The sequence below is a fragment of the Siphateles boraxobius genome, unplaced genomic scaffold (genome assembly GCF_051911475.1).
Source record: "Siphateles boraxobius isolate OS27281-9 unplaced genomic scaffold, OSU_SipBor_1 66, whole genome shotgun sequence".
NCBI lineage: Eukaryota > Metazoa > Chordata > Actinopteri > Cypriniformes > Leuciscidae > Siphateles > Siphateles boraxobius.
This window is the reverse complement of record NW_027509193.1, coordinates 14430993-14448152: the sequence shown is the minus strand read 5'-3', so window position 1 is coordinate 14448152 and position 17160 is coordinate 14430993. Positions and strand designations below refer to the sequence as shown.

Sequence of the window (17160 nt, the reverse complement as noted above, 5' to 3'; positions counted from 1 at the left end):
GGCTTCTTCAGGGATTGAAACTTGCCGGCCTCGAAAAGTTATTAAAGACATCGTTAAAATAGTCCAAGTGACTACAGTGGCTCAATCTTAAGTTTATCAAGCGACGAGAATACTTTTTGTGTGCAAAATAATGACTTTATTTCAACTATTCATTTCCTTCTCTGTGGGCCTCGAGTCAGTTCACTAGTGTAAAAGCGTAGAGCTTCTGTTGTTGTACATAACATGCATCACACACATGACCAGCGTCGGTCAACAGTGAGCCTACGTGTGACGTAGCTCTACGCTATTACACTAAGTTAACTGACTAGAGGCCAACAGAGAAGGAAATGAATAGTTGAAATAAAGTCGTTATTTTTGTTTGTTTTTGCGCACAAAAAGTATTCTCGTCGCTTGATAAACTTAAGATTGAGCCACTGTAGTCACTTGGACTATTTTAACGATGTCTTTAATAACTTTTCGAGGCCGGCAAGTTTCAATCCCTGAAGAAGCCTATGGACTAGTATGGAGGAGTGATCCAGCTCTCAGATTTCATCAAAAATGTCTTAATTCGTGTTGCGAAGATGAACGAAGGTCTTACGGGGTTGGAACAACATGAGGGTGAGTAAATACTGAAAGAATTTTCATTTTTGGGTGAACTATCCCTTTAACAATGCATTTGACCTACCTTCCATTTTAAAAGGAATAGCTAGAAGGTCTGGTCCAAAGTGTATTGTGAATAAATTGCAATCTGACAAACCACGGTTATTTGCCATTGGCCATATTTAGTCATGATGGAAGAAGGAACTTTTCTGGTTTTCTGTGGAGTGGCATAGCAATCAAAAGCTACTTAATTTTCCTTATAGAAAAATAAAGCATGAATCATGTGCATGTCAAGTTTAAACTGAGTAAAGGTTAACTTTTATTGGAAGTTGATGATTAAATATTTTATGTATAATGAGTGCACTAATATTGTTCTTGTTTTCTCGGAGCTCTTTTACCTTTTTCTTCTTTCACATATGCCGAGTTGCCAGTCCAGTTGAACCACTCCTATGCTTCAACAACATGTTCCAGCATGGTTCAAGAATTCAGCTGCGAGGCATTCTGCTCTTCAAATTAGATCAAGCTGTTTGGGTTGAGGGTGTGCTTTTCTAGAACCACTGATTCAAATGCAAAACTGTGACCTAATACATTGATTCATTTCAATTTTTATATGAGACTGAGATGAATCAATGCTATTACAAATTAGGAGTGGATTATTAGTGTCTATCTCGGCCTCACTTCCCATCTGTCTCTGTCTCCCTTTATTTGTTCATTAACAGTCACTCAGCAATTCTATACAAAACCAGAACAATAGAAAACAAAAATGTTCTGCTGACTGGCAGAACCAACAGTGTGTATATTACTGTGAGTTTGCATTTATCCCACCGTAAGCCGTTGTTAAACACTGAAATGTGTGAAAACATGAATACTGACCAAACATCAAATCGTGTCCTCCACTACCTTCTACCAACTGTTGCAATGATACAGAAGTGACAGAAGCCCCTTGTGCTTTTCATCCCCATTTTGTTGTTTCTCCCTTCAAAACTGGCCTAATTTGCAGTGGTGAGGACATGTACATGTTTACTACTAAACAAAAACGGGACAAAAGCACGCACATCACTGACAAAAATGCTCAAGTTGGGCGCTTGACAAAATAAATAATAGGTTACATGATCCTTAATTAATCACCTAAAGGCTTGTTGGTTCAAATTTGTAATTGTCTGATGAAGTGCAGCGTGCTCGAAACATCACCTGTGTGAGAGACCATTATTACATTTTTGGAATGGAGCTTTGGTGTGCCAACTTTTTTCCTGTTTTCCAAAACACTCATACCCCATTTATTCACAAAAAAAGGAGGAGGGAATTAGGAGTCACAAATATTGTAACTAACTACAAATGACTGACTGATTTACTGCAAACACACACCTAGAGAGAAAGATTTCATATTTAGGTCTGTTTCCCTGCTGCGGTTGCATTGATATTAGTAGGAATGGAGGAAAAAAGGAGGGACCTTTACATTGCTGTGTAGTTTTGCTTTGCTTTGGTGCACATTGGGCAACATTACTTGCAAAGTAATATGATAGGTATCGCAAGGTAAAGGAATTCGAAACAGGAGGGGCTGAGAAACTAGTAAACTGTAGCAGTGAGAGAAACGAGGGAAAAAAAGAAAAGATAAGAACAGTCATATTGACATACGCATTGAAGACAGGTGCTTGTGGGAGTTGCCGGGTTCTTGGATCAGATACACCAGGATATCTCAATTAAGGAGTTGAAGGAGCAAATAGTCCTGGTAAGTTTTTTTTTATTTTTATTTTTTTAGGATAATTAAGGGTCCATCATTAATGGGAGAAACAGAAAAAGTAGATGGTTTTTGGTATTTATATATATATATATATATAAAAAAATAAAATATTTATTTTACACTTGTTCTGAAGAGCCCTATATATAATACTTAATATAACATTTATTTAATGTTATTATTGTTTAATATTCATATATATATATACACACATACATAAAATATTTATTTGACATTTTATTGAGTAATACCCTGGTTTCACTGACAAGGCTTAAGGCTAGCCCCAGACTAAAATGCATGTTTGAGCAACTTGCAGATCTTAAAATATGTCAGTGCTATTGTTTTGTCTCAAGATGTACACGAGTAATGTTTGTTTTAAAGGGCACAATTATAAAATCCTATTTTGAACTAAGGCATAATCCTGGCTTAATTTAAGCCCTGTCAGTGAAACACGATCTGCATATTATAACATTTATTTAATTGTATTATTGTGGAGTATTCACATTTTGATTGAACAAAATAAAATAAAGCTTTCCTTCAAAGATCAGATTTCTGTTTTTTGCATTCATCTGCTGCTCTCACTCACTCAGAGCCCTCGAGACATCATCTTTCCTTTTCCCGTGGGAATTATGGCGAGCTGCCTGTACTACCTGCTCCCGGCAGTAGGGGGCTACGCTCTCACGTCACTGTACTTTCTGAAGAACCCTCATATTCTGCACAGGAGGAAGCAGACAGCCTTCTACAGCACCCACATCTCTCATAGGGGAGGTACAGTAACTGATCTGAGTCAGTAACCACCTAGTGGCTTGGGATTCTTGCCTTCGCGTTTAAGATTTAAGCAACATTAAACCTAATTAAATGTATTAATACTGCAGTTGACTAATGAATCATCGTTAGAATGAACCAAAATTGTTGCTCTATGCATGTCACAGCCAAATTCCTTCAAGGATAGATGGCCTATCATACAGCCGTCATAAGTTATAAACTTCTGTTGTTACATAAATCTTGTGAACATTTCATAAAACTTTCAGTGAATGGCATTAGATAATTCGTAACACTTTACAATAATAGTACATGGATAATAGCCTACTAATACCTGAATTAATAATTACTTTACTATGAACTAATGATGAGTTAAGACATGTACTAATGAGGAACTAACCTTAACTACGACATGAGTCATATGAATTCCTGCATGAATATACCATCTTAACTACACATTAGTAGGCTACATGCTTGTTAATTAATGCATTAATTAACATTTCGGGGTAAACTAAATCAAACTTTTTGTTGTAAAGTGTTACCGATAATTCTGTGTTTGTGACAGCGTTTGTGAATGTTTTCCTCATGGGTTCGTATATAAAGTGCTAGTTAATATGTGACTGAGTGAGTGATTAACTCTTTGAGAAATGTTCATGTTTGTGTGTGTATGAGATTCGGTCCACAGTTTCTGACCTCTTGTTTGTTCTCTGTCCTCAGGCTGTGGTGAAAGGATTGAGAACACTATGGAGGCCTTTACACAGTGAGTGGGAAGCCTATGCCTCAAAGCTTGCGGACTGAACAGTAAATCAGTATCAGTTTTTTTTTAAGTCCCTATATTTGTATGACTGTAATGCTTGTCTTTTCAAAATCCTTTTATGCCTGCTAGGCTGTTTGATTTCTGATACCATATAAGATCATTACAAATCACATTGTACAACATGGATTATTATGGTGCGTTCATATCATGTCGTAAAAGATCGTATTTACGAGTTGAACGCACATGAACAGCCATAATGTCGGAAATACGAGTGGGAAGCTCGGGATTTACAATCTTTACGAGTTGGGGCGTGTGTTTCAGTAAGAAACATGGTGGAATACCATATATATTATGCAGTGATATTGTCAGTCTTTGCTATTTACAGCGAAGTAAACTAATTGCCTGCACAAAATATGACAGTATTATAATATAATTATGTAATTATGTTATAATTACATAATATGTAACGACAAATTAAGTAAAAACATTAAAAAGCAAAATGCACTTGAAGCAAACACACTGAGATGAACATGCTAAATTTCTGACACTGTCAGAAAATTATCGCAGGCTATCTTTGGTCGCAAGACCGTGACTAAGGCCATCTTTGAACCTCTCTCACTGTATTTTTTTCATTAAATGCGTCTTTAAAATTATTTAAATGTAGTTATATTAGCAGCATAATCTTAAATAAAATGCTAAAAAAATGCATTACAAATAAGTATGTTCAACATGAAACTGGCATCATTTTGAGTTTATTTCTTTTATTAAAACAGAAGTAAGAGAGGCACATATCAGCTTAGATACGAGGGCTTTCGATTATTGAATCTTGGATAAAAGGATGGGCCTTGGAGCCAAAATGTGTGAGATCAACTGGTCTAAATTCATATGATAACTTTGTGTGAGGAACAGAATAAAATATAAAGTCATTATTCACTGAAAACATCTACCCTGACTGTTGATTCAAATTCCTCTCTGTTTGCCTCTCAGTGCTGTTGAAGTGGGCACAGAGATGCTGGAGTTGGACTGTCACTTGACTAAAGATGGTCATGTGATTGTGTCACATGATGAGAACCTCCTGAGGCAGACTGGGCAAGATGTCACTGTGTCCTCCTTAAACCTGGAGGTCAGAGGTCAACATTAAGGGTCTACCCTCATTTATGCTACCGTGTTAGTGTGGGGCTAATTTGAGCCTTGTTAGTGGTATTAAGTAGCGATTTTTATTTTAACTTATTCTATGACCCATTATACACTAGCGTTATAAGCTAATCTGTGGTTAAACTAAAACTAATGTTAAAACTGGGTACATTCGATTATCATGAAAACGCATCCCAGAGAACAGTCGACACGGTACCCATGTGTTATTTAGCCCTAGGTTCGTTTTTGGCCAGAATTGTCCTTTAAGTTGTTTTCTATTTTCATATTTCTTTTCAGGAGTTGCCACCTTATAAAGAGACACTTGAGGTCACCTTCAAGACAGGTTTGTGTTTTTTACCAATGAAATTGCCAACATAATATTAATGCATAATGATTATACTCTTATTAATCCCCCTTGTACAGGCCACTTCAGCACTGGATCTGATAGAAACTTTGCATTATTAGAGGATGTTTTCTGCAAATTTCCTCATAAAGCTGTGAACATCGAAGTGAAAGAAAATAACACCATGCTGATTGAGAAGGCAAGAGCGGGGTCATCATTATCCACTTGGACTTCAATACCTGAGTCACATTATGGCCCCTAATATATTTTTTCCCCCTAATCTTTCAGCCATATTTAACTGCATCTATTTACCAAACCTCCCCATTTTCTTTTTTCCCCAATAACATTCGGTTTTATACACTGTCTCTTTCAGATTTCTGATCTTGTGAAAAAATACAACAGAGAAGGCATCTCAGTTTGGGCCTCTGCTGACTCCTCCATCATGAGAAATTGTCGCAAAACAGTGCGTGCATTTATGTCCCACTCTACCTGTTTTGTTTCAGTAATAAATAGTCTACATACTTTTTTTTCTTCACTACATCTATGTCTCCTTTTTTTGTCAATGGCAGAACTCCTCTATGCCCTATATGTTCACTGTAAATCGAGGTTTACAGCTGCTCCTGCTGTACTACATTGGTCTTCTGCCATTTGTTCCCCTCGGAGAAAGTTTCCTGCAGTTCTACTTGCCACAAATCTTCAACAGGTCTGTATACACAAACAATTTCCATACTATGTTATGTACTTGGTAATCACACATATCTATATTCACTGAGCTCTTTCCTACAGAAAATATATCCCTGATATGTGGATTTTGAGAAGCAGTCTGGTCATCTTTTTAATTGAAAGGTAACATCTTAGTAGTGGTGTCAAAATTAACCTACAAATGTAATTTTGTTTGAAATGGTTTTCTGTGCTCTACATATTTTTGTGGCAGACTGACATTGAGAAAGGGGATGTTCAAGCACCTCAGAGACAGAGGAATTCAGGTTTGTGGCCATGCTATATCATGTCCTGTTTTGCAATATTAAGAAACCGCATAGTGTATTGAGTAACTTGTGTTTTTGGTGAGAAACTGTCTGGTTGCATAAACTGCTTAGACTATAGTCTTACAAGCTAGTCATTTATATATATATATATATATATATATATATATATATATATATATATATATATATATATATATATATAAAGTAAGACTTGTCCTAACTTTTTTTTTTGTCAGTTACATAAAAGTATAGTGGTCTAATTAGAATCAAAAAAGTAAAACTTATTACCCCTAGACTAACTGCTAGTTGGTCAGTTTAGTTCTAAAGACGGTCTTAACAGTGGCTGTGTTTCTGCAATTTGCCACTGGTCTCAAATTGTGAGCACCTACATGCTTCAAAATTAAACGGCATGTTTTTCTTTCTGTTTCTCTTTAGATTCATCTCTTTGTTTGCAATACGGAACAGGATATTGAGGCTGCATTTGCCGCAGGAGCAACTGGTGTCATGTCTGACTATCCCACCCTGTTATCAAACTGTATTAGAAGGTGCAAACAAGCCACATGATCAAATGCACAGTGTACCTTTATCTAGTCAAACACTGTAAAAATGCAGTTTGCAAGCCAAGTTTATTTTAATGCCTCTATTACATTATCAACACTGACCATAAAGGACAGTGTACAGATGAAACGTGGTTCATGGGATCTTTTTGGGACAATAATTGTGTGACTATGAACACATAAAATAAATGGAACTCATATATTCTACAGTTGAACTGTTTAAGAGTGTATTCTTTGGTCCTTACATTATTATCCCACCATGTCCATTGCATGTTTATGTTTTTCAGTCAGTCAGTGTCAGTTTAGCGCCTCCCTGCCCACGTTTGCAAACAAACATTATTCGACTTTTGTGAGAGACCCGTGCGAAGTCCACCCAGCTGTGACCAACATATAATCAGTCGACATCAAAGGCTGCCCTGTCCTTTATCAAGTGTAAAATCTCATTTACATCCAAAAATACATTCGCTTTTAGAGAAACATTTTATGTCTTACAAAACATTGGCCGAGGTTCATGCATGCTATTTTCAAATCGTCTACGTGACTCATTAATTATCGAACAACCAGTGGACACAAAAATCGCCACCTCCAAAAAAGCGATAAGACAAAGATAATCAAAACACGAGGGCTTTGTTGTTTTGACTGGTTAAAACGTTAACGGAACTGTAGTTCAGGTGACTTCAAGCATACGGAAGAGCAAATCTGATTGGCTGACCTATATTCAGGACGTCTCTTTCTGGATTTTGATTGGTCGACGTCGGTTTGTTTTGCGCCATTTGACGTATTAAGACACTTCCTCAAAAAACAGTAAACAAATCTACGGATTATATTCGGCTGCGACATATTCTGCACGGTGGCTTGTTTGAGTTTTGGAAATTACGAGGCTTTCAGTTAATACCAAACGGTTTGCCCATTAGAGCAGTTCGACAGAAGGGACACAAAGGAGGGAATTGTAGGAAAAGCGCAGCGTGCCGCACGGTTGTTTGGTTGAGTGCGCTCAAAGTGAGCTCAGTGAATGCTCAGGTCTTCATGTTGTTGAGTTGAGCACGCTTCTCTTCTGGTGACAATACCGCGAACAGCGTTTGTCTTGAAGAAATCATTCATATATAGGTGGGTCATTTTCTATTGTTGCGTTGCGTAGCATTTCAAATGGAGCGAGCATGTTAGAAAGGTTCTAATGAAAAACGGCTCCACTCATGGGTTGAGAACCTGAACAATATGCTGAAATTAAGAAGCGACTATATTACTTGAATATGTTTATAAGGTTATGTTGAAACGTTAATTTAGCGGCCATCTAGCCGCGCGAGTTAGTGAGATTTTCCAGTAACATTAGTGATTGGAAGTCCGAATTAATTCAATGTGTCGGTTCTTTCGAACAGTTCGTTTATAAAAATGATTCGGCTCTTTTGAGTGTGTCGTTATTACGAAATAGAGTTGTCCCCCATCCCGACGCGTGTTTCACCAGCTTCTTTTGAATTTGGCTAGCCTGGGAAAACCCGGACCAACATCTGGCAAATTTAGATTTGCCCTGCAACTCAGTTACGACTGAGGGTCTGGTTTTAACCAGGCTAGAATTTGGCCTTTATATGACTTTTTTTTTTTTTTTGCAGTGGTGATTAATCTAATAAAATGTTATTTTGTACCTAATTATTTTACATTTACAATTTGAATGATAATTTTACATTTAAGTAAGAGTTCAATTTGAACTTACGTTTAAATAAGAGTTTGTGCACAATTCAGTATAATGTTATTTATTGATTGAAACAAAGTGAAGTGAATTAGTTTACAGGGAGCTTTATTTGTAATATCGTTGCGATTTGCAAAATGACTTTTTGCCCCATCAGTCAAATTCAGGGCTAACTGCAAATTCACTGAATGTTGTTAACATATTATCTGTTTATTTGGAGTCGGTTTTGTACACCGGTTCAACCAAATCGTTGAAAGCACCCGACTCATATGAACGATTCGTTTCGCGATTCGTGCATCGTTATTTTCCAGCTGCATTGTGGGCCAAGCTGTAGCACTTAAGTCAGTCAAGTCCATAAAAACCGAAACTAAAATCATAAGCATGTCTGTGGAGATTTAGTAACTTTGTAAAGATTTCATAACACAAAATTGCATCTAAACCTGTATTAATGCTGCATGCCATAGTTATCCATTGCCTCTCACTCCTGTTTACCCTCGTGCCTGGCGGGCCATATATGGGGTAACTACTGTGATGGCAGCCAAGCAAAGTAGGTCATGTGGATGTTTCCTTTTTCCTGGTATATTTCTGAATAAGGATACGAGATGATGTTAAAATCCTTTTCAATTCCCTAAACAAAAAATTGCTGTAAATGTCACATCCACCATGCATAAAAAATCAATCTCAAAGCATTTAGTCTGCTTTAATGTTCACAACATTACTGGTTTATGTCAATGCCATGCTTCCTAACTACGCAAGACTATTTGGCAACCTCGCCATGAAATGTTTTGGCAGTCAAAGATGTTTTGTAGCATTTGCCTTCGAGTTTTCATGGTTAGATTCAGATGAGATGGGGCAGCTGGATTTTTTAATTCTTGCAGGTATGATCTGACATTGTTTTTTTGTGTTCTTCAAAGACATGGTGAAGCAGACCAAGGCCAAAACTTTCCAGGCCTATCTGGACTCCTGTCACCGTCGCTACAGCTGCGTCCACTGTCGTGCACACCTGGCTAACCATGATGACCTCATTTCAAAGGTGAGAGTTACTTTGTGTGACTTTTGTGGCACATTTACAGCTAGATTTGTGAATTGTGATGCTGTTTGCGTTAGACTCGCATGTTTGTGTATTTTCAGTCATTTCAAGGCAGCCAAGGACGTGCCTACCTGTTCAATTCTGTGTGAGTATCACTTCTGGAGAAAAAATAAAATCTCAGAAATTAATCACATCTTGATAGATGAAATATTTAGTTTAACTGCCATTTTGTGATTTCAGGGTGAACGTGGGTTGTGGTCCAGCAGAGGAAAGGCTGCTGCTGACCGGTCTTCATGCTGTGGCTGATATTTACTGTGAGAACTGCCATACCACACTGGGCTGGAAATATGTAAGCATGTCTTGTGTTTTAGTGAAAATGAACTAGGACACATGCTTAAATTACTTATTACCTTACAGTCTGATCACAATTTCTGTTTTTTGTGCTCTTTCTCCCTTCCTCTACAGGAGCAGGCATTTGAGTTAAGTCAGAAGTACAAGGAGGGGAAGTTTATTATTGAATTATCTCACATGATTAAGGATAATGGCTGGGACTGAAGCCTTCAGCCTTTGCTTTAACTTGCTGTCACCACTTGCAATGGCATGAGATATGCTTTCTTTTATATATATTTTGGGGGATTTGGTTTGTGTGTGTGTTTTATGTGTTTGGAGGTATGCTTGTGTGCAAGGCAGGCTTCGGAGAAACTGTGCTACAATTCTTAATCAACAACTTAAATTGAGTTTAAAAAAAATTATTGATTTTTGTTGGGATTTTGACATAAGCCCTCAAATTCTCCCTATTAAGTGCAATTCATGAGTTAAAGCAAAGTGTGATCGAAATGCCAAGATCCAATGACTTTTTATTCAATTAATTTTTACTTTAAAGAACGAGGTCTTTGTGAACGAGGTAGTGCGAGTGAAATTATTTTACTATATCTGGTGTGTGTGTGTTGTGTGTGTGTGTGTGTGTGTGTGTGTGTGTGTGTGTGTGTGTGTGGCTTAGAAAGGATTATGTGCAATATGTGTGTGAGAGAGAGTTTGCATAAAGGATGATTCATGCCTCCAAATTCAGTCATTTCGGTTGAATTCATCTTTTAATTTATCAAAGTCACTGAGGAATCCCAACAAATGAACATCTGCTCATAAGTGTGTTTGTGTGAGCGAGCTTCAGGCTTATTGGCTGTAAAATAGAGATGGTCCACAGTTGACTGATATTCTTAAGACACTTCACTTACAGCTTATAAGATGTAATTCATCTTTATGTGCGTCTTGTTTCGTGCATTTTTGTCAATGAGAATGTTGTAAGTATAATCCAACATTTGAGGAGCATGTACAGAGACATTGATCTGATCATGCTAGAGCAGACATGCCATGTAAATGTGTTTATGATTGTATAGCAAAGTATTTCTTTGAATGCTAAACCATTAATGTATATTATATTAACCTGAATTCTTTACATTAAAGTATGGGGTATAAATGAAAACTTTTGTTGTGTTTTTTTAAACTTTATAATTTTTTACCTCCATTGAAATTAGGTTAGGAGATTGTATCATTTTTAACATTACAGGGCATTAAAAGTAGTGTGCAGTGATCACAAGTATGATGGACTTTTTACAATGGAACATGTTTACTTGCATATTTACACACACACACACACACATATATATATATATAAATCATATATATGTATTATATGATACAATTATATAATATAAAATTAACATGGCATCTTCATACAACTGTTGTAAAATAATAAGTTTCTCAAATTATTTAATGGCATTCTTCACAAGCCAACTCCTAAATTATTAATCGTTACATAATGGTCTACAGACGACGTGATTTATAAATAGTCTAGGGCGGAAACAAGAAATCGCCTTTGTTCTTAATTATAAGAAACAGCGCGAGCAAAACGGAATAAAGACTACAACCTCCATAATGCTCTGCGAAAACCGGTGAGTCGCGGTGACGTGGCCACAGTTACCCAGCAGACCGGGGCGATTTGAACTTTATTTGGATGTGAGTAAAATTCTATGTAATTTCTTACATTTCGTACAACTTTGCCAGTCAATTTTACTTTGTACACGCTAAAACACGCTGCTTTATTACAGCCCATAATTTTACTTCACTATGTCCGGGAAAATCAAAAGCAGGAGTGCTGCAAATGCTGACTCCATATCTGGCAGTGTGTCCTGCGACGAGCGCATCTTACGGGACTGCCATCAGATGTACATCGAAACGGATAGCGGTTAGAGAAAAAACGACTACATTATCATTCATTTATTTGGTTTAGTAAGGTATTAATAAATTAGATCTGTCTCCAGGCGAGGATGAGAGGTGCTAAGGGTAGCCGGATTGCTAAAACGCCTGTTGGTTTGACAGTAATTCACTTTAGAGTGCCAAAAGCATTTGATCTGTTTGCATTCATTACCCTGTAATTCAATAAAGCTTTCTTCTGACATTAAAGGTTAGTTTACCCAAAAAATGAAATTGTAATTTACTCAGTCTCTGAACCTGGATTAAAAATAAATGTGACTTTCTTTTCCAGTCCAGTTTGTCTAACCACTAATTCCCTTGTCCTGTAGGACTCATAACAATCGCTCAAACTGTTGGGGTAACCTTGCTGCCTCCCCGAAAAAAGATAACTGTGATGTTGATGGGGAACCACTCAGCTGGAAAGAGCAGCTTTATCAATTGGTAGGCTAATATACATGCATTACAACCATGTACACAGATTAGTGTGTTTGAGACTGAGAAAGCCTCACAAGCAGTAACCCATGTTTTTATTGCTTTTGCAGGTATGTGGAGGAGCATATACAAAGGACAGGGGTCGCTATAGAGACACAGGGCTTCAGCTTTGTTACCAGTGGGCGAAAGAGGGAGTCGCTCACTGTAAGTTTGATCCTCATACATTTTTCATGAAAGTTTTGTGGGACTTGGTTTGGGCACTATTGATATAAATGTATTTCACCTTGTATTGTATAAGAACTGTTGTTTGGTTTTAGGGAAATGCAACACTCCATCTCTATCCGCACTTCAAACCACTGCAAAACTTTAAAGGTTTGTTGTTGAATTTTGCTGGAAAGTGTATTAAAAGCAGCGCTACACGCATTTAGGTTTACATTGCAAATATGTATGAATTTGTGTCTTAAATGCAACTTTCTCTCAATTTCAGGGGTGTCAGAATACCTCGGCACTGAGATTTGCACTTCACGACAGAAACGTTTCAGCTTGGTGACGTTTGTTGATAGCCCTGGTCTGGTGGATGGAGATATGAAGTACCCCTTTGATGTGGACCAAGCTATTCTGTGGCTCGGTGTGTTTTTCTTTAGTTGTTTGTGTGTTTAGGAGTTGACATTGTTTTAATGTTTTTATTGCAGGTCTATGTTTAGCATTCTAAAATGTATGTTTATGATGCTAATATATGTCTCTGTATCATGATTCTACCTGTGTACATCAGGTGAGCTCTGTGACCTGATCCTGGTCTTCTTTGACCCAATGGGACAGGCTTTATGCAAGCGCACACTCAGCATTGTAGAGAAACTGAATGAGAAGCAAGGGGACCGTCTCCGTTTTTATCTCAGTAAAGCTGATGAGGCTGGAGGAGAGTCTGATCGACAAGTAAACTGCTATGCATGTTTATCTTCACTGTTATGCATGTACACTACCGTTCAAAGTCATTCTCTTCTGCTCACCAATGCTCATATATTTGAATGCATTTAAAAATATTAATATCTTTTATAAATAAAAAATGTATTCCTGTGACTGCAAAGCTGAAAGTCTAGATTCTGGTCTAGACACAGAATAAACAGTGTTTATTTGAAATAGAAATCTTTTGTAGAATTATAAATGTCTTTCCTATCATTTCCATCAATTTAAAAGGTCCTTACTAAACAAGCTAATTTCTTTTTTTTTTATTCTTACTGACACCAAACTTTTATAAGGTAGTGCATGTGACTGTTTTGAGGAAAATAGTTTTTGTTTGACTGCTTGATGATGACACATTGATTGCTGTGTTGTTGGTTATTTCAGAGAGTTATGATGCAGATTGTGCAGGAGCTTTGCAAGCGTCCAGGACTTAACAAGTGTGGCTTTGACATGCCCACCATCTACGTTCCCAACCCTAACAAGGTATCATAAATCTTCGCCATTTTATGCGACAACCGCTTATTTTGTAATATTAATGTATCTTTCCTCACCTGTCTCCATCATCAGCCCAGCCGATGTGTCAATCAGATTGAGGAGGTGTGTCGGACTATAGAAAAGACCATAAATCAGACTGTGCAGAACACGCTTAACTCATTGGAGAAGGACTGTAACCTCATCACTGAGGCCATCACTGAGACACTTGATAATGACAGGTAGTGCCGCCTTAGATTGGCATTTGCCTATACAATTTGTATGGATATAATGTTCATTAGATTGCAAATGTCTACTATTACAGTTGCAATTGTGTGTTTTACTCCCTATAGGCACTGCAGTATAGAGAACCGTCGAGCACGTTTTAAGGGTTGTTTGTTGGGCATGCTGGGTTTCACTGTGCCGCTGCTGCTGCTCGTCGCCCTGGTTCTTGGCAGCCTCTCCAGAGAAGTACTGGAGCTCATGCTGGGTGATAAAGGCACAGAGGCACTCTCACTATATGTGGTTAGTATGTATATGCATTCATGTGAACGTGTGTTTGTGATTCTCTGTAGATACTGATGTAAGTGTGGGTTTGTGTGTTCAGGCTCCTGCAGTGAAGGCGTTTGACTCCCTGTCAGTGGAAGTGCAGCTGTACAGTTGTGCTGGACTGGTTCTGTTGTCCTTCATCTTTCTCCTCCTTGCACGCTTCTCTTTCAGGTGAAAAAAGCATTATAAACTTAAGCCCTATTCGGATGGTAATTGTTTCTCATGTATATATCTGTAAAAATAAACCTGCATGGCACCTCAGTGATAAAGCTCATGCATTCGGATGGCGATTTATTCACGGTGGAGGAGCGAGTTTTGTGATACTACGAACCCGGGAACGCGCTGCTCACATGATCCGTCGCATGATTGTCTGCTGTAAATAGAATGCCATTTGTTTTGAAATAATATGAATAAATTCATATTTAATGAAATAATAGGAAAATAATATTCTATTAAATCTCCTGTTTAAAAATATGAAGATAGACATGCTGAAATTTTAATCTCAAAATTATGGCTGTTATTTTAAAAATATGGAAATTAGCATAAATAAATTAATGCAGCCTCTTATTTACAATAGGCAAACATAAAGCTGTTTGGTTATTTTTAATGTAGCCTAGGCCTATATAATACATTTTATTGCCGTTTCGAATGTTTGTGCTTTTCTTTTCTTTTTTTTCTCTCCTTTCACTGAGGTGGAGCGGTGATGAAATATTGTTCTTGTAAATAATTCCCATTATTTCAGTAATAGAAGTATACATATTTAGAATGCATACAAATTAGAGTGAAGCGCAACCGATATCGTACGGTGCTCCGCAGTGGTCGAAACAGAGTTAAATGGTGAATTTTAAATTGATCTCCTTTTGTAAACTCAGATGTCGATTCGGACGGCAATTCAATTACCACATGACCTTGGTGTTTGCCAAAAAACGGTAGGTAATGTGGCCGAGGATTTTTACGCAGGTGGTGGGAGAAAAAACACTGACATTCTGGATTTGGACGGCAATAAAATCACTGACTAGTCCCTGTAAATGTTGAAAATACCTTGCGTTCTCATGAGAAACAATTACCGCCCAAATGGGGCTTTATACATGCAGACACTTGTTGTTTAAAGGGATAAATTGCAATTTACTCACTCTCATTCTTAAGTTTGGCTTTTTCTGTGGTGCAAGCTCCAAAATTACAAAATGCAGTTTTATTATTACATAGTTTTTTAGAGCTGCAGCAGAGGGAAATATTAGTGAATAATTTTGTGAGTCTTGGAATATGGTGCAAAAGTTTTATATTATTATTATTAAGCCCTTCAGCAGAGTAGAAGTGTATTAAATGTTTTTTTTATTTATCAAATTTCCTCCTAGCTATTCATTTATATTTTTAATAATTTAAATATGCAATTGTCTGAAGAAGAGGGAATGACTAATTTTGTGAGTCTTGGAATATAGGGCAGAGGTTTTGTGGGCTTATATAAAATAAATATTTTTTGAAAGGCCTGCAGCAGAGTGGAAGTTTAGTGAATTTTGTTGGGGTAAAAAATGAAATCTAGCTATTTATTTATACATTTATTTAATTACTTGCAGCAGAGGGTAATATAGTCATATGTCTTGGAATATGGTGCAAATGTTTTAAATAATTATTATATTTTTTTAGAACTGCAGGAAAGTGGAAGATTAGTGAACAACGTTGTGGGGGAAAATATAAATAAAAATCAAATTTCTTTCATAGTTATTTTATGACGAATAAAAATGTATTACTTTTTTTTTTGTCTATCTAATGCAATTCTAATGCATGCCTCTAATCACCATGTACTTTTATTGTGTCTGTGTTCTTTTTCTCTTCTTTCCACTCTTAGGACTAAACCAACACTCTCTGGGAAACAAAAGAGACAGCTTCAGGAAAAACTGGAGTATGTCCAGGAAGTGGTCAAGACCAAAAAGGTAAAGTGTGTATTTGTATTGTTGACGCATCTAAAGACGGCTACAGTGGTGACTGACTCATCAATTGATTTGCTTGTGTGTTTTTGCAGAAAAATCTTTATGAGGAGTACCTGCGTCAGAGTGTGGGTGATCAGGACATGAACTGAGAGGGATTCTATACTTCATGGATCTGGACGGGAAGAACACAGCACCCAGCAGTACCACTAAACTGCATCTAATCATTCTTCGTATGTAGTTGACACGGATAAGCTATTTTACGAGCGCTTAGTTACACATTAATCCTGTAAGCTCTGTCTTCCAGCATTAAATAATGATGGAGCTGTGGACCAATACTATGTTTTATTTTTTTATCTCATTGCAATACAATTGTACTGTAAAGGTTAATTGAAGGGCCGCATTATGAGATTGGACCTAATGCTCTGAAATATCCTATTGTCGTGTATTAGCATTTTTAAAGTCATCCTCCTCTTCTCAGCCTTGTACCATACAATACTCCGTATTGTATGGTAAATTACCACAATGACTGAAGAATAAGGAGCGCTTCATATATGGCTTGAGATTCAAATGACTCCTGGTATTTATTCACATCATTGTCAATTTTAATAGAAATATTGAAGCTGGCTTTTGTATACAGTGGTTTCTTACATTTTTTGTGTCAACTAATTGCTGTTGTTATAATAAAATAGAATAAATATGTGTATTGGTTTTAATTGGCATGCAGGAACTTGCAAAGCAAGGACTTGAAAGATTCTTAACGAGGTCAAAGTCAACATCCAAATCCTCCCTGGAATCTGTTGCATTAGTGTGTTAGTGCATTACAGATGTAAAAAATATATATATATTTCAGATTCTTTGTTTTGCTATAATTTGTATATTTTATATATGAAATAAGAATCTAATGCTAAAAAACAAAATCATGTGACCATACTTGTCCTAAGCCCAAATTGCTGGAGTAAACTTTCTTAGTCAGGCTTTTACGAGTATTTTAATTTGAAGT

The 17160-nt window shown here is 37.0% G+C and overlaps 3 protein-coding genes across 4 annotated transcripts; all 3 read left to right on the top strand.

Moving 5' to 3' along the window:
• The first annotated feature begins 154 nt into the window (after positions 1-154).
• Positions 155-7068, top strand: gdpd3a (glycerophosphodiester phosphodiesterase domain containing 3a). 2 transcript variants are annotated; one of them, XM_077212458.1, is made up of 11 exons: positions 155-2308; positions 2908-3085; positions 3797-3839; positions 4824-4959; positions 5268-5313; positions 5394-5512; positions 5687-5776; positions 5883-6016; positions 6100-6159; positions 6248-6299; positions 6735-7068. In XM_077212458.1, the coding sequence occupies exons 2-11, from the start codon at positions 2947-2949 to the stop codon at positions 6861-6863; spliced, it is 948 nt and encodes a 315-aa protein (XP_077068573.1). In that variant the 5' UTR covers positions 155-2308; positions 2908-2946; the 3' UTR covers positions 6864-7068. The 2 variants fall into 2 exon arrangements, with proteins under 2 accessions (XP_077068573.1, XP_077068574.1); XM_077212459.1 differs by lacking the exons at positions 155-2308; positions 2908-3085 and adding an exon at positions 3666-3703.
• A 544-nt stretch (positions 7069-7612) lies between these two features.
• ypel3 (yippee-like 3) lies at positions 7613-11050 on the top strand. Its single transcript, XM_077212460.1, has 5 exons — positions 7613-7963; positions 9455-9573; positions 9672-9715; positions 9811-9919; positions 10036-11050. The coding sequence occupies exons 2-5, from the start codon at positions 9457-9459 to the stop codon at positions 10123-10125; spliced, it is 360 nt and encodes a 119-aa protein (XP_077068575.1). The 5' UTR covers positions 7613-7963; positions 9455-9456; the 3' UTR covers positions 10126-11050.
• Positions 11051-11498: 448 nt separating this feature from the next.
• LOC143721729 (uncharacterized) lies at positions 11499-16859 on the top strand. The gene is made up of 13 exons (XM_077212457.1): positions 11499-11583; positions 11676-11812; positions 12150-12261; positions 12363-12456; positions 12570-12624; positions 12740-12880; positions 13025-13185; positions 13597-13695; positions 13780-13925; positions 14037-14208; positions 14291-14403; positions 16079-16163; positions 16253-16859. The coding sequence occupies exons 2-13, from the start codon at positions 11695-11697 to the stop codon at positions 16307-16309; spliced, it is 1353 nt and encodes a 450-aa protein (XP_077068572.1). The 5' UTR covers positions 11499-11583; positions 11676-11694; the 3' UTR covers positions 16310-16859.
• Positions 16860-17160: the final 301 nt, after the last annotated feature.

Bases quoted from the DNA above. Each gene is read 5' to 3' on its own strand.
- gdpd3a (XM_077212458.1), top strand. From the start codon at position 2,947: ATGGCGAGCTGCCTGTACTACCTGCTCCCGGCAGTAGGGGGCTACGCT. The intron at 6,160-6,247 runs GTAACATCTTAG...TTTTTGTGGCAG, and splicing joins GTCATCTTTTTAATTGAAAG to ACTGACATTGAGAAAGGGGA. The intron at 6,300-6,734 runs GTTTGTGGCCAT...GTTTCTCTTTAG, and splicing joins TCAGAGACAGAGGAATTCAG to ATTCATCTCTTTGTTTGCAA.
- ypel3 (XM_077212460.1), top strand. From the start codon at position 9,457: ATGGTGAAGCAGACCAAGGCCAAAACTTTCCAGGCCTATCTGGACTCC. The intron at 9,574-9,671 runs GTGAGAGTTACT...GTGTATTTTCAG, and splicing joins ATGATGACCTCATTTCAAAG to TCATTTCAAGGCAGCCAAGG. The intron at 9,920-10,035 runs GTAAGCATGTCT...CTTCCTCTACAG, and splicing joins CCACACTGGGCTGGAAATAT to GAGCAGGCATTTGAGTTAAG.
- LOC143721729 (XM_077212457.1), top strand. From the start codon at position 11,695: ATGTCCGGGAAAATCAAAAGCAGGAGTGCTGCAAATGCTGACTCCATA. The intron at 12,457-12,569 runs GTAAGTTTGATC...GTTTGGTTTTAG, and splicing joins GAAAGAGGGAGTCGCTCACT to GGAAATGCAACACTCCATCT. The intron at 16,164-16,252 runs GTAAAGTGTGTA...GTGTTTTTGCAG, and splicing joins AAGTGGTCAAGACCAAAAAG to AAAAATCTTTATGAGGAGTA.